Below are 12,318 nucleotides of genomic sequence, written 5' to 3' on the forward strand. Positions count from 1 at the left end.
ATTCCTATTTATGTAACATTTTATTGACATGAACATATTCCCATAACATTTTACATAATTTCACAATTTGTTTACTAAAAATGGACCGTTTTGACCCCCCCAAATATCCCATTTAATCCCATTGACACATTAATCCTCAAACATCAGTATTATTCCTAAACGTTACATTTGATTCACATATTCACAAAACATTTCACATTGTTTTCGCATATTACATTTGATTTACACATTCTCATTCGAACGTATTCACACAGTGTTTCAAATTTCTTCACATTTTTGACCAAAAACTGACCATTTTGACACCGAAAAACTGACATGTTCAACATCACACATTCACATCATTCCTATTCATGTAACAATTGATTGACATATGACCAATATCACAAAAAATATTTGACATAATTTCACATTTTATGACCAAAAATGGACCGTTTTGACCCCCCCCCAAAAATCCCATTCAATCCCATTGACACATTCAACGTCAAACATTTACATTATTCCTATACATATTACATTTGATTCACATATTCACAAAACATTTCACATATTTCAATTTTTTTTTTACCAAAAACAGCCCATTTTGACCCCCCAAAAACCCACTGACATATGCAACGTTGCAAATTGATATCATTGCTATTCATGTAACATTTGATTTACACATTCTTATTCGAACGTAGTCACAAAATATTTCAAATTTCTTCCATTTTGACACCAAAAAACTGACTTTTTCAACCTCACACGTTCACATCATTCATATTTATGTTATAGTCGATTTGCACGTTCCCATTTGAAAATATTCCCAAAATATTCCACATATTTTCTTAAGTTATAATTTTTGACCAAAAAGCACTATTTTTAAACAAAAAAAAATCATTTTCATTCATACATATTACTAAAACAATTAACACATATTTGTGTAAAGTGACCATTTTGACTCCAAAAAACGGACACATTCAACCCCACACATTCACATAATTCCGATTCATGTTACATTTGATTGACATTTGAATGGCAAAATGGCGGTGAAAAAGCGCAAGGAGCAACAGCCCCACCTGGTCACTGGTCACGGTCACTTCCTGTTCCTTTTGATTTTGGCATTATGCCATTGATTTTTAAATTTATATTGTCTATGAATAAATTGCTACCTAGCTGACCTAAACTTGGCTGCCATTGACTTGTTTGTTCATTCCCTGCCACTCTTCCCATTTCAAATGGATTGGACAGCTACTAGTAATAAACTCATTTAAAGAGTTTTCATGTAATTTTTAGAGCCACATCTATAATCACCAATGGTTTTGAAAGAGTTAAATACGCAATTTTGAGGGTCTAGCGCCATCCAAAAAAAAAAAAACGGTGTCAATGAAATGAGGGCGTCAGCATGGTTTATCAATGAGATTTTAATTGCAGCAACGAGGGCAGTAGTGATTGTGACAGATGGGGCGGAACCGCTTCCTGACTGTAAATGTCTGTTTGTGTTTGGTGTGTTCCCGTGTGTGTTTGCGCACATGGTTAACAACCCCCCCAAGGCGGTCTGGGTCCTCAGGGAGTGACTTCATTGATTTAGCACCTCCGTTTGTGAGCTAACATCCCCCCAATTCATTGACATAGTGATGGGTGGTCACGGCGAGCGATGACATCAGCGTATCGTGTGGCTTTTATGGGAAATGCGACGCCCATGTTGAGAGCGAGGCTTATTTCAAGGGACATTAATGCTTAATTGTTTTGGTGTACAATTGTAAATTTGAAAAGAATTAAGCCCTCTGTGACAGTTTTTAGCACATTCCTGGACCTCAATTTTAGAGGCAGTTAGCAGTCGTCAAATTACTGCAGGAACTATTTCAGGATTTAGTATTTATGTTTTTTTTTTTTTTAAACTTTAAATATATAATTGTTATTATAATTCATTTTTAATAATTACTTTAATTAGATTTAGTAGAATTATTTTCATTTGTTTTATTTTTTATTTTTTATCTCAATTTCCATTGATTTCTATTAAAATAGTGTTTTTAAAAAATATATATATATATATATATTATTAATTATTTTATTATATTTTTAAATTTTGTATTGTTATTATAATTTACTTTTAAGAATACTTTTTTTTAGATTTGAATTTTGTATTGTATTATTATTTAATATTTTTAATTTATATTTAATTTACTTTAATTAAAAAAAAAATCCCATTGATTTCTTTTGAAAAGGGAGTTTTTATATTAAAAAATGTATTTCCAATTATTTATTTTATTTTATTTTATAAATTTAGAATTGTTATTATAAATCATTTTTGATAATGAATTATTTTTTATTATTATTTTTTTATTTATTGTAATTTTTTTTAAATACCCATTGATTTCTATTAAAAAATGTGTTGTTGTTTTTTTAAACGTGTTTTTAATTGTTTTATTTTATTTTAGACTTTAGAATTATTATAATTTCTTTTTTAAAATTAATTTAAATAGAATTAAATATATTTTTATATAAGATATATTTATAATATATTATATATAATTGTATTTTTTTCTTTTAATTTTTATTATGTTTCCCATTGATTTCTTTGAAAAATGGGTTGTTGTTTTTTTAAATTTATTATTAATTATTTTATTTTATTTTTAAATTTTGCATTGTTATTATAATTTATTTTTAAGAATAAATTTAATTAGATTTAATTTTTATTGTATTATTATTTTTAAATTAATTTACTTTCATTAAAAAAAATCCCATTGATTTCTATTGAAATTGATTTTTTTTTTTTATGTATTTTATTTTATTTTATAAATTTAGAATGGTCATTATAATTCATTTTTTAACAATTATCTTTGATTATTATATATTTTTTCTTTTATTTTCTTTTAATTGTTATTGTTATTAATTATTATATTTTATTTTTAAATTGTTATTATAATTTCTTTTTGAAAATTAATTTAATTAGATTAGTTATTTACATTAGTTTTTTATATATCTATAATATATTTTAGATATAATTGTACATTTTTTATTTTTCTATCTTCTTTTAATTTTGATTATTTGTTTCCCATTGATTTCTAATGAAAAAGGGTGTTTTTTTTTTTTCTTTTTTTCTTTTTTTTTCCTTTTGTGTGTGTTTCACCGATACCGATTCAAGTAACATTCGTTCATTCGCTGTCAACCCTCCCACTTCAATTGGAATGGACGTCTCGCGCCGTCAATGGCAGACAAGGAGTAAATAACAGATCCTTTGACATTGATAAATAATCGCTTGAGAAATAAGCTAGTCATAACTCGACTTTGATAGGAATGTCACCTGTACCAACATGGCTGCCCTGGGGCTGTTTTGCTGCTACTGCTATAAATTTAAATGAGTTTATCACTAGCAGACGTCCAATCCATTTGAAGCTGGTGGGTGCTGCCATCCCTCACGCTTCAGTTGGATTGGACGTCTAGCCAAGTAGCCAATTTTAACAACCTCCACCAGTAGGTGTAACCTGCAGAAGGCTGTCGAGACTAGCGTGACTACGGTTTGATGACATGATGGTTTGAAGCAGATTTTGGTCCTCAAAACATCACGTCATCGATCGTATGTTCTCATGTAAGAACATGACATCATGTCTGAATATTCCATAAGAGGATGTTGGATGAATATCAGCTGACTCCTCCACCAAAGGGAGGAAGGTAAGACAGAGGGAGGGGGGAGGGGCGAGGCAAAAAAAAAAAAAAAAACAGGGAGGGGAGAGAAAGAGAGCGAGGTGTGTTGCGCCGTTCTCTCGCTCCACTCCAAAACGGAGCAGCGAGAAGGCGGCGAAAGGGCGAGGCCGCTGCTCGGATGCGGTTACCATGGCGCAGCCGTCTCCCTGCGCATCGCCGGGCGTGCGGCGCCGTAGCGACGGATCTGTGAGGGAGTGTCTCTTCTTCCCTGTGTCCGAACGCAACGAGCAGGAGCGGCTGGAGGCCATGGTCCGACGGAGAGGCGGCGAGGCGCGGGACCGCCGGGACCACAGGCCCAAGCGATGGACCTGGGGGGGGCCGCCCGATGGAGTGGAGGGTGAGTGGAGACAAAGGGGGAAGGGTGTGGAGGCTGCAGTGCAGGAGCTGCTTTGTCTCCGCATCCTTTTAGCCACAGGTGTCTGTATTCTTAACTCATTTACTGCCATTGACGGTGATAGACGCCCCTCCCAGTCCAAATGGATTGGACGTCTATCGCCGTCAATGGCAGCCAATGTTAATTCAAGAAGTAATACTAAAACCGAATGAACAGTAGGAATGTTGTTGACGTGTGTACCAAGTTTGAGCGCCATATGTCGTAATATGCTAAAGTTACAGCTCGTTTTTAAAGCAACTCTGGCTCTTCTACCACCGCCGATGAGTTAACATAGAGAAGGCCGCATTTTGCACGCATAACCTTGAACGCAGCACGCGGAAATCCGCCTTCTCACGTCGCTAGCGTGTCACGCTGCGCCGCAGTGTCAATAATTGATTCGCGGGCCGTCCCGGAGCTGACCTGGGATCGGACCCGCCCAGCGGTTAGGATCACTGCAGCGCCAGTGCGGTCGCCATTACAGGAGGGGGACAAGCGCATGTGTCGTCTTTACGTACGGGACAATTTATTGAGGCGTGTTTAGTTGTGACGTTAGCACTTCCTGTTCCGACTTGACAACAGCCGTTTTTAGGTGTGTAAACAACAAGGCCTTTCGTGAAAAGGAGTTTTGACATCAACATGTAATGATGATGTCATCACGACAACCGCCATTTTGAAAGTGGGGGTAGAGAAGCTTCCGTTTAATTTCTTGTCAAGGTAAAAATGACAAAAAAAAATTTCCATAGATTTCATAATGATATTGACGGGTCAGGTTCGACCTTCACTGCGCCATGCCTACAAGTAGGGAGCCATCCCACAATCCGCTTTAGTTATTCGCATTTGGTCGCAGCGATCCAACGCCGGATTCATGTTGAAAAAGTACGAAAGTTGGACCACATACAAACAGGAAGGATTGTCTCAGGAGTGATTTGTTCGAGGATTCAAGGTAATTATTAATATTTTTCGTTTTTTCACAAGAATTTTCAACGTAAAAAGCTCGTTGTAAGGCTGCCGCCACATTGTCTGACGGACTAGCATCATACGTCGACATATTTACGTAAAATAAATGCTAACTGCACGTTTTTTTTTTGCTATTAACCAAGAATCGAGACTGTTTAAAGTCCATATCTATAAAGAATTCAGGGATTTAAGCATTTATTTACAAGAATTTCCACCCGAAAAGCTCTGTTTACATATGGCGGCTGCCACGTTGACTAACAGACTAGCATCGTACGTCGACATATTTACATAAAATAAAAGCTAACTGCAATTTTTTATGCTTTTAACCAAGAATCGAGACTGTCTTACATCCATATCTATAAATAATTCAGGAATTTAAGCATTTATTCACAAGAATTTTCACCAGAAAAGGTCTGTTTACATATGGCGGCCGCCACAGACTAGCATCATACTTCGACATATTTACATAAATTAAATGCTAACGGCGCGTTTTTTTTTGTTTTGTTTTTTTTTAACCAAGAATCGAGACTGTTTTGCGTCCATATCTATAAAGAATTCAGGGATTTAAGAATTTATTCACAAGAATTTTCAACAAAAAAAGCTCTTTGTCTATGATTCCATTCGGTCAGCTTTGACGGCCACTCCAACAATGCAGGCCCCCTATTAAACGGCCCCACACCCCGTGTCCCGTTAATATCATTATGAACGCTATAAATTATCGTAAACTGAAATCAATAAAAACTAGGATGGAAAAAAATACAGCGAATTTTCTGACTATAAGGCGCACCTGACCATAAGCCGCCACCCACCAAATTTGACATGAAAACGACATTTGTACATAGATAAGCTGCATTGGACTATAAGCTGCAGCTATCCTCACTTATAGGATACTTACAACAAAAGATATTAACCGGTAACACTTTATTTGACAGCGGCATCATAAGGCTGTCACAAGACCCAATGAACAACCATGAAGCTTTGACCCAATTGGCTGCAAAGCTTCATTGCTTGAAGAAGCTTCATTTGGCCATCAAAGCTCTCTTGGGGGAGACAATCAACCTCTGCTGCCACCTGCTGTCAACACTGTTGTCATCCAACATGCCTCCTAGAATGCATTGCAGCGCTACAAATGTAAATAACAATCAAAATTCATGTTGTGCTAATTATTTCTTCAGTTACTGTTCCAGTTGTTTCATTAATTGCTGGTATTTGACAGCGGTGCCATTAGACTTTCATAAGACAATCATAATAATGACATGACACTGTCATGAGCTTTAATGAATCCTTATAACAGATGACACAAAATGGGTCAGCCGGCAAATTATTGCACTTTTGAATGGATGTAAATTATGTCGGCAAATTATGTCGCTACCTCCATTTATACTGAGCCCAGATCTTTTACGTCCATTCAAAAGTGAGATATTTGCCGGATGACACCTAATAACATCTGTCATAAGCATTCAGTAATACCCATGATAGTGTCATTTCATAATTATGACAGTCTTATGACAGTCTTATGACGCCACTGTCAAATAAAGCGTTACCAAATACCATAAACAGCAATTAATGAAACAACTGGAAAAATAACTGAAGAACTAATATGCACAGAACATGTTGACATAAACCCAAATAAATCAACAAATAAGTTGCACTGAACTTTAAGTCGGAGGATTCAAAATGAGGGGAAAAAGTAGCGGCTTATAGTCCAAAAATTACGGTAACTGATACGGTATTGCGTGTTCACAAAAAAGGGTTTCCTCAATTGATTTATAAGCCTGGCGGGACGCTAGGCTTTGCTGTTTTTTGTTGTGTTTTTTTTTTTATGAAAATTGTAATTTACTTTATCAACAATCCTATCATATTGCTTGCTTTCATTTCATTTAAAAAAATCATTTAATCTAAAGAAGCATATTAGCATCATGTTCTAATGTTTTAAGTCTTATGTTTTAAACATCCTCACCTTTTTATTTACTTTAACTTCACTCCTTCGAACCTAACGAGCACATCCGCATAAGAAAATGCCTGAATTGCAAGCTCAAAGCAAGATCTTTCCTTTTTCCCATTTTCCCTGAACGCATCATCAGTTAACCCGTGCGTACATGCCGCGTAACGCTTTTTTTTGCTCCTACCTGTTGGCCAGGTAACACTAAGACCCCGCCCTGCCACGCCATTGGCTCCGCTCTGCCCAATCATCTCCCCGCTGCTTCCGGCACCGGCCAATCCCGTAACGGTACTGATCAAGTGACTCTGTGTGCCCCGCCCTGTCGCTGCCAGATTGTCGTTTTGCATGTTTTTTTTGTTCTACAGTATATCCCATAATAAGCAGACTTCATCACCTTTGAAATCATCATGTGACTCGTCACTCGTGTTCCTTTAACGTCCCGTCATTGACTTACATTGACATTTTTTGTCAGCTTGTGAGTTCCTGGCTCCGCCCAACTCCTCGGACGAACCAATGAGCAAGCAGCTGTCCAGCTCGTCCTCCAACCTCCACTCCAACGAGACAGTCGCAGCTCCTTCCAACAAGCACAGACCTCACCGAAGTTCATCCAATCGCAGGAGCATCGCCGCGTTCCCTGATGAGACGTCTCAAGCCAAAACACCAACGGTCTGCATGCGCGCACTCATATTTTCATATTTTTGACTAAAAATCGACCATTTTAATCAATAGTTCCACATCACACATTCACATCATTGCTATTCATGTGACATTTGATTGACATATAAACATATTCATTAAACATTTTACATAATTTCGCATTTTTGTCCAAAAATGGCCCATTTTAACCCCCCAAAAACCCACTGACACATTCAACATCAAACATTCTCATCAATTCTTTGCATGTTACATTCGAGTCATACATTTCTCTTTGAATATATTCACAAAATATTGCACATATTTGCACAATTTCAAATTTTTGACCAAAAATCACAATTTTGGGACAAAAACCCATTCATACAATTCATCACATACAATCATACACATTCACCTCATTCCTGATAATATATTTGATATACCTGTTGGAATTCGCCCCTCCGGCCAAGATGACGCGGGAGCGTCGACAGCCGGACAAAGTGGTGCACCGCTGCTTACTGCTTCCGTGCGCCCCCCGGGAGGGCGGATATTCCGCGCGTTCTCTTCTTATTTTAACCCTTTGTACTGACTCCATGTTTCAAAAGTTTGAAGAAGACTCACCGAAAGCAGGTTGACAATTTATTCGTCGACAATGGTCAAAAAACAAGGCAAAAACAGACGACGGAGGGACAATTCTGGATCCAAAACAAGGCGACATAGAAAATGTTTCCGAGCAGCTAATCCGTTTTATCTCAGTGTCCAGTGTTTTTTAAGTCCGTGGTGTAGTGGGCCGGCCGAAGGTGTGTCCGGGCGTTGCTTTGGGATCATCCCTCTTTGGCCGGTTTGGGGCTGTTTAGGTTCGTGCGTGGATGGGACGTGGTTGCCACAGCGACCGACGCTGGTCTTGACGTCACAAGCGCCCGCTATCAACTTTGTTATCCAGGCTGGCGCTACTTGTTTTAGGACAAAGCGCGCTGGTCTTTGTCCTTGTTCGTTTGTCGGGAGAACTGATTACCAGAGTTGGTGCGTCAATCTTGCTCGTGACGCACACGTTGGGCTTCTGTGATAAGATGGCGTTGTGTATCTATTCTGTTTCTTTAAACTATGGTGAGCTATTTGTTTTACATTAGGTGTGTTAGAGTAGTGCAGTCCTACAGTGAATATGAGAAATGATACTATTCCCTGATTGATTATATTACGTGTGTTCGAGTAATGCAAACAGTTAGACGGTGCCTACGAGAAACGGTACCATTTTTCCTTTTCCCCCTCATGAGCCCCGATAAGGTGATTCACTTTACTGTGTTCAAGGGCCCGGAGTGAAGTCTGCCTAAACTATAGTTAGATGAATGTGTTAGACTAATGCAAACAATTATATGGTGTGTGTGAGAACGGTACCTATTCCCTTCATCCCGTAATTTCACATTTTTTTGACCAAAAATGGAGCATATTGACCTTCCCAAAAATCCCACTGAATCCCAGTGACATATTAAATGTCGAACATTCACATCATTCTTATACGTTACATTTGATTAAGACATTCACCAAACATTTCACATATTTTGACATTTTTGACTAAAAATTGCCTGTTTTGACCCCCCCAAAAAAAACACTGATATATGCAAAATCACAGATTAATACCCTTGCCATTCATGTAACATTTAATGGTAACACTTTATAATAACTATCCGTTTTACTAGTTAATAGATCATTAGTAAACTGTCGATAAATGATTTATTGTTGATTTGTGAAGTATTTGTTAACAGTTCGTTAAGCATTTACAGGGTTTTCCAATATGGTTGACCCCATTCCAAATGTCCATGCTAGTTGATGGATCTTAATAAAACTATACACACTTTATGTTGAAGGTCATAAGTTTTATTGGTTAAATATACAAAGAAAAGTACAAATATTTGTTGGTTCAATGGCAGATTTTCATAAATGTGCAACATGAGCGCTGCCTGGAAAATGCCTTATCAAAATGCCTTTTCTTTTTAAGTGAACGGCATCTGTTAACCTGAAAAGATAGAAATGCCAAACGTTACACACAAAAACTTGAAACGTTTCTACACAAACTGTTTCAAGTTAAGAACACCCTGTAAATGCTTAACAAACTGTTAACAAATACTTCACAAATCAACAATAAATCATTTATAAACAATTTACTAATGATCTATTAACTAGTAAAACGGATAGTTATTATAAAGTGTTATTATATTTAATTTACACATTCCCATTTGAACATATTCGTAAACTATTTCAAATTTCTTCACATTTTTGGCCCAAAACTGACCATTTTGACTCCAAAAAACTGACACATTCAACATCACACATTCACGTTATTCCTATTTATGTTACATTCTATTCATACATTCCCATTTGAACATATTCCAAAAATATTACAAATATTTTCACAGTTTCAAATTTTTGACTAAAAAGCACTATTCTCGAACAAAAACTCGATCATATAATTCAACATTGTACTAAAACAATTGACACATATTTGTGTAAAGGGACCATTTTGACTCCAAAAAAAGGGACAACACCACACATTCACAACATCATTCCTATTCATGTAACATTTGATTGACATATGAACATATTCACAAAATATTTTACACAATTTCATATTTTTGACACAAAATGGACCATTTTGACCCACCCAAAAATCCCAACGAACAATTGAACATCAAAATTTTTGACCAAAAATCTTTTTTTTTTTTTTAAACAAAAACTATTTCATATATTTCAACATATTACTAAAACAATTGACACATATTTGTGTAAAGTGACCATTTTGACTCCAAAAAATAAATACGTTCAACATCACACATTCACATCATTCCTATTCAATGTTTTATTTGATTGATATATGAACATATTCACAAAATATCTTACATAATTTCATTTTTTGACCAAAAATGGACCAGATTGACCTCCCCAAAAAATTCAAACCTATTCATAAAATATTTCAAATATCTTCACATTTTTTACCAAAAACTGACCATTGAGACTCCAAAAAGCTAACACATTCAACATCACCAATTCACCATCACCTTCACATCATTCCTATTCATGTAACATTTTATTGAGGTATGTACGTACATTTTCACAAAATATTTGACATAATTTCACTTTCTTTGACCAAAAATGGACCATTTTGACCCCCTCCCAAAAATCCCAATGGCACATTCAACATCCCACCTTCAACCCATTCCTATTCATGTAACATTTGATTGACGTATTTACGTACATTTTCACAAAATATTTGACATATTTTCACTTTTTTAATCAAAATGGACCATTTTGACCCCTCCAAAAATCCCAATGGCACATTCAACTTCACATCATTCCTATTCATGTATTATTTGATTGAGGTATGTATGTACATTTTCAAGAAATATTTTACATAATTTCACATTTTTGACCAAAAATGAACCATTTTGACCCCTCAAAAAATCCTAATGGCACATTCACATCCTTCGTATTTATTCCCATTTGAATCCCAAAATATTACACATATTTTCACAGTTCTTAATTTTTTACCAAAGAGCACCATTTTTTAACAAAAACTCTATCAGATATTTCAACATATTACTGAAACATTTGACCCATATTTGGCCAAAAATTCACCATCATGATTGTGTTTCCACGCAGGGTGAGGTTCCTCAAGCACCTGTTCGTAGTTCCTCCTTCAAAGCCAGCAGCAAAGGTCCAGCTACACCCAAAAGGTACATATTAAAACTGATGTTTACCTGCTTGATATGGGACAAAATTCCCCCAAAACACATCTGTTTACATTCAAATTTGTTGGCAGAATGCGAGCGAGCCGTAGTCGCGCTCAGTCCCCGTGCTCGCCGGGTCAGTACCCGCCTTCCCCTCTCCGGCAGAGGGCCACCACGCCGGGCGACGACAGGAAGTCCGCCAAATCAGAAAGCTCTGACAAGAAGATGCCCAAATCATCTAGCAGAGAATTATGCGCAGGTGCGTTTACAAACGGTGCTGATTGGAGAAAAATGTGACCGACGTGTCACCCTTGCGTGTTTTAGAGTCTCCAGGGACGCCCACGGGCCGCAGCGTAGGGGGCACCATGGACGCTGAAGAGGCGTCGCGACTGCTAGCTGAGCGGCGGCGCCTAGCTCGGTTACAGAAGGAGCAGGAGGAGCGACAACGGCAGGAAGAAGAACAGTGAGTGTTATTTTATCATAAGCTTCGCCATCAGTTGACGGAACATGGGCCTCGGGGCCGATCCGCAGAGGGCCTATTTTTAAAAAAAACTTAAAATTCAAATATTTTCAAAACCAAAGCCGCTAGCGACCTAAAACCGAAACAGGCACCTCCCTTAGGCATGTATGAGTCTCCATGAGCAGTGTCATCAAAAAATTCAAAGTCGCTCCCTAATAAAATCCCGATTTATTATTTTTTGTATCAGTATCACAAAACTTAAAATGGCTGTACATTTCTCAAATTTTACGCTAGATGTACAAAAATCACCAAATGCAGAGATAATCACCTATATTTTCAGGATCAATAGCAATATTTAACGCAGAAATGTCTAAAAGAAAAATTTTATGCCCAAAAACAGGCAGTTGGCCCGCTAGTTAGGCTATTGCGTAGCGATACAAAATCCAACATGGCGGCCGTCACAAAACAAAGAGCTTTTTAAGTTAAAAATTCTTGTAAATAAATCTGTAAATTGCGGAATTTCTATAAAAATGAATGTAAAACAGTCAGG

At 36.9% G+C, this 12,318-nt stretch overlaps 1 protein-coding gene across 3 annotated transcripts in view; it reads left to right on the forward strand.

Annotated features, from left to right (window-relative positions):
- The window catches only part of map7d2b (MAP7 domain containing 2b), a 28,691-nt gene that overhangs the window by 9,873 nt on the left and 6,500 nt on the right, over positions 1 to 12,318 (forward strand). The window contains exons 4-9 of one of the 3 annotated variants that reach the window (XM_057825063.1): positions 3,913 to 4,018; positions 7,152 to 7,241; positions 7,426 to 7,619; positions 11,241 to 11,314; positions 11,401 to 11,567; positions 11,633 to 11,771. In XM_057825063.1, the coding sequence (XP_057681046.1) occupies positions 3,913 to 4,018; positions 7,152 to 7,241; positions 7,426 to 7,619; positions 11,241 to 11,314; positions 11,401 to 11,567; positions 11,633 to 11,771 (770 nt within the window). Of the gene's footprint in view, positions 1 to 3,696; positions 4,019 to 7,151; positions 7,242 to 7,425; positions 7,620 to 11,240; positions 11,315 to 11,400; positions 11,568 to 11,632; positions 11,772 to 12,318 lie in introns of those variants that run through there. The other 2 variants (XM_057825064.1, XM_057825065.1) reach the window with 2 other exon arrangements.

Source organism: Corythoichthys intestinalis, chromosome 20 (genome assembly GCF_030265065.1).
Source record: "Corythoichthys intestinalis isolate RoL2023-P3 chromosome 20, ASM3026506v1, whole genome shotgun sequence".
NCBI lineage: Eukaryota > Metazoa > Chordata > Actinopteri > Syngnathiformes > Syngnathidae > Corythoichthys > Corythoichthys intestinalis.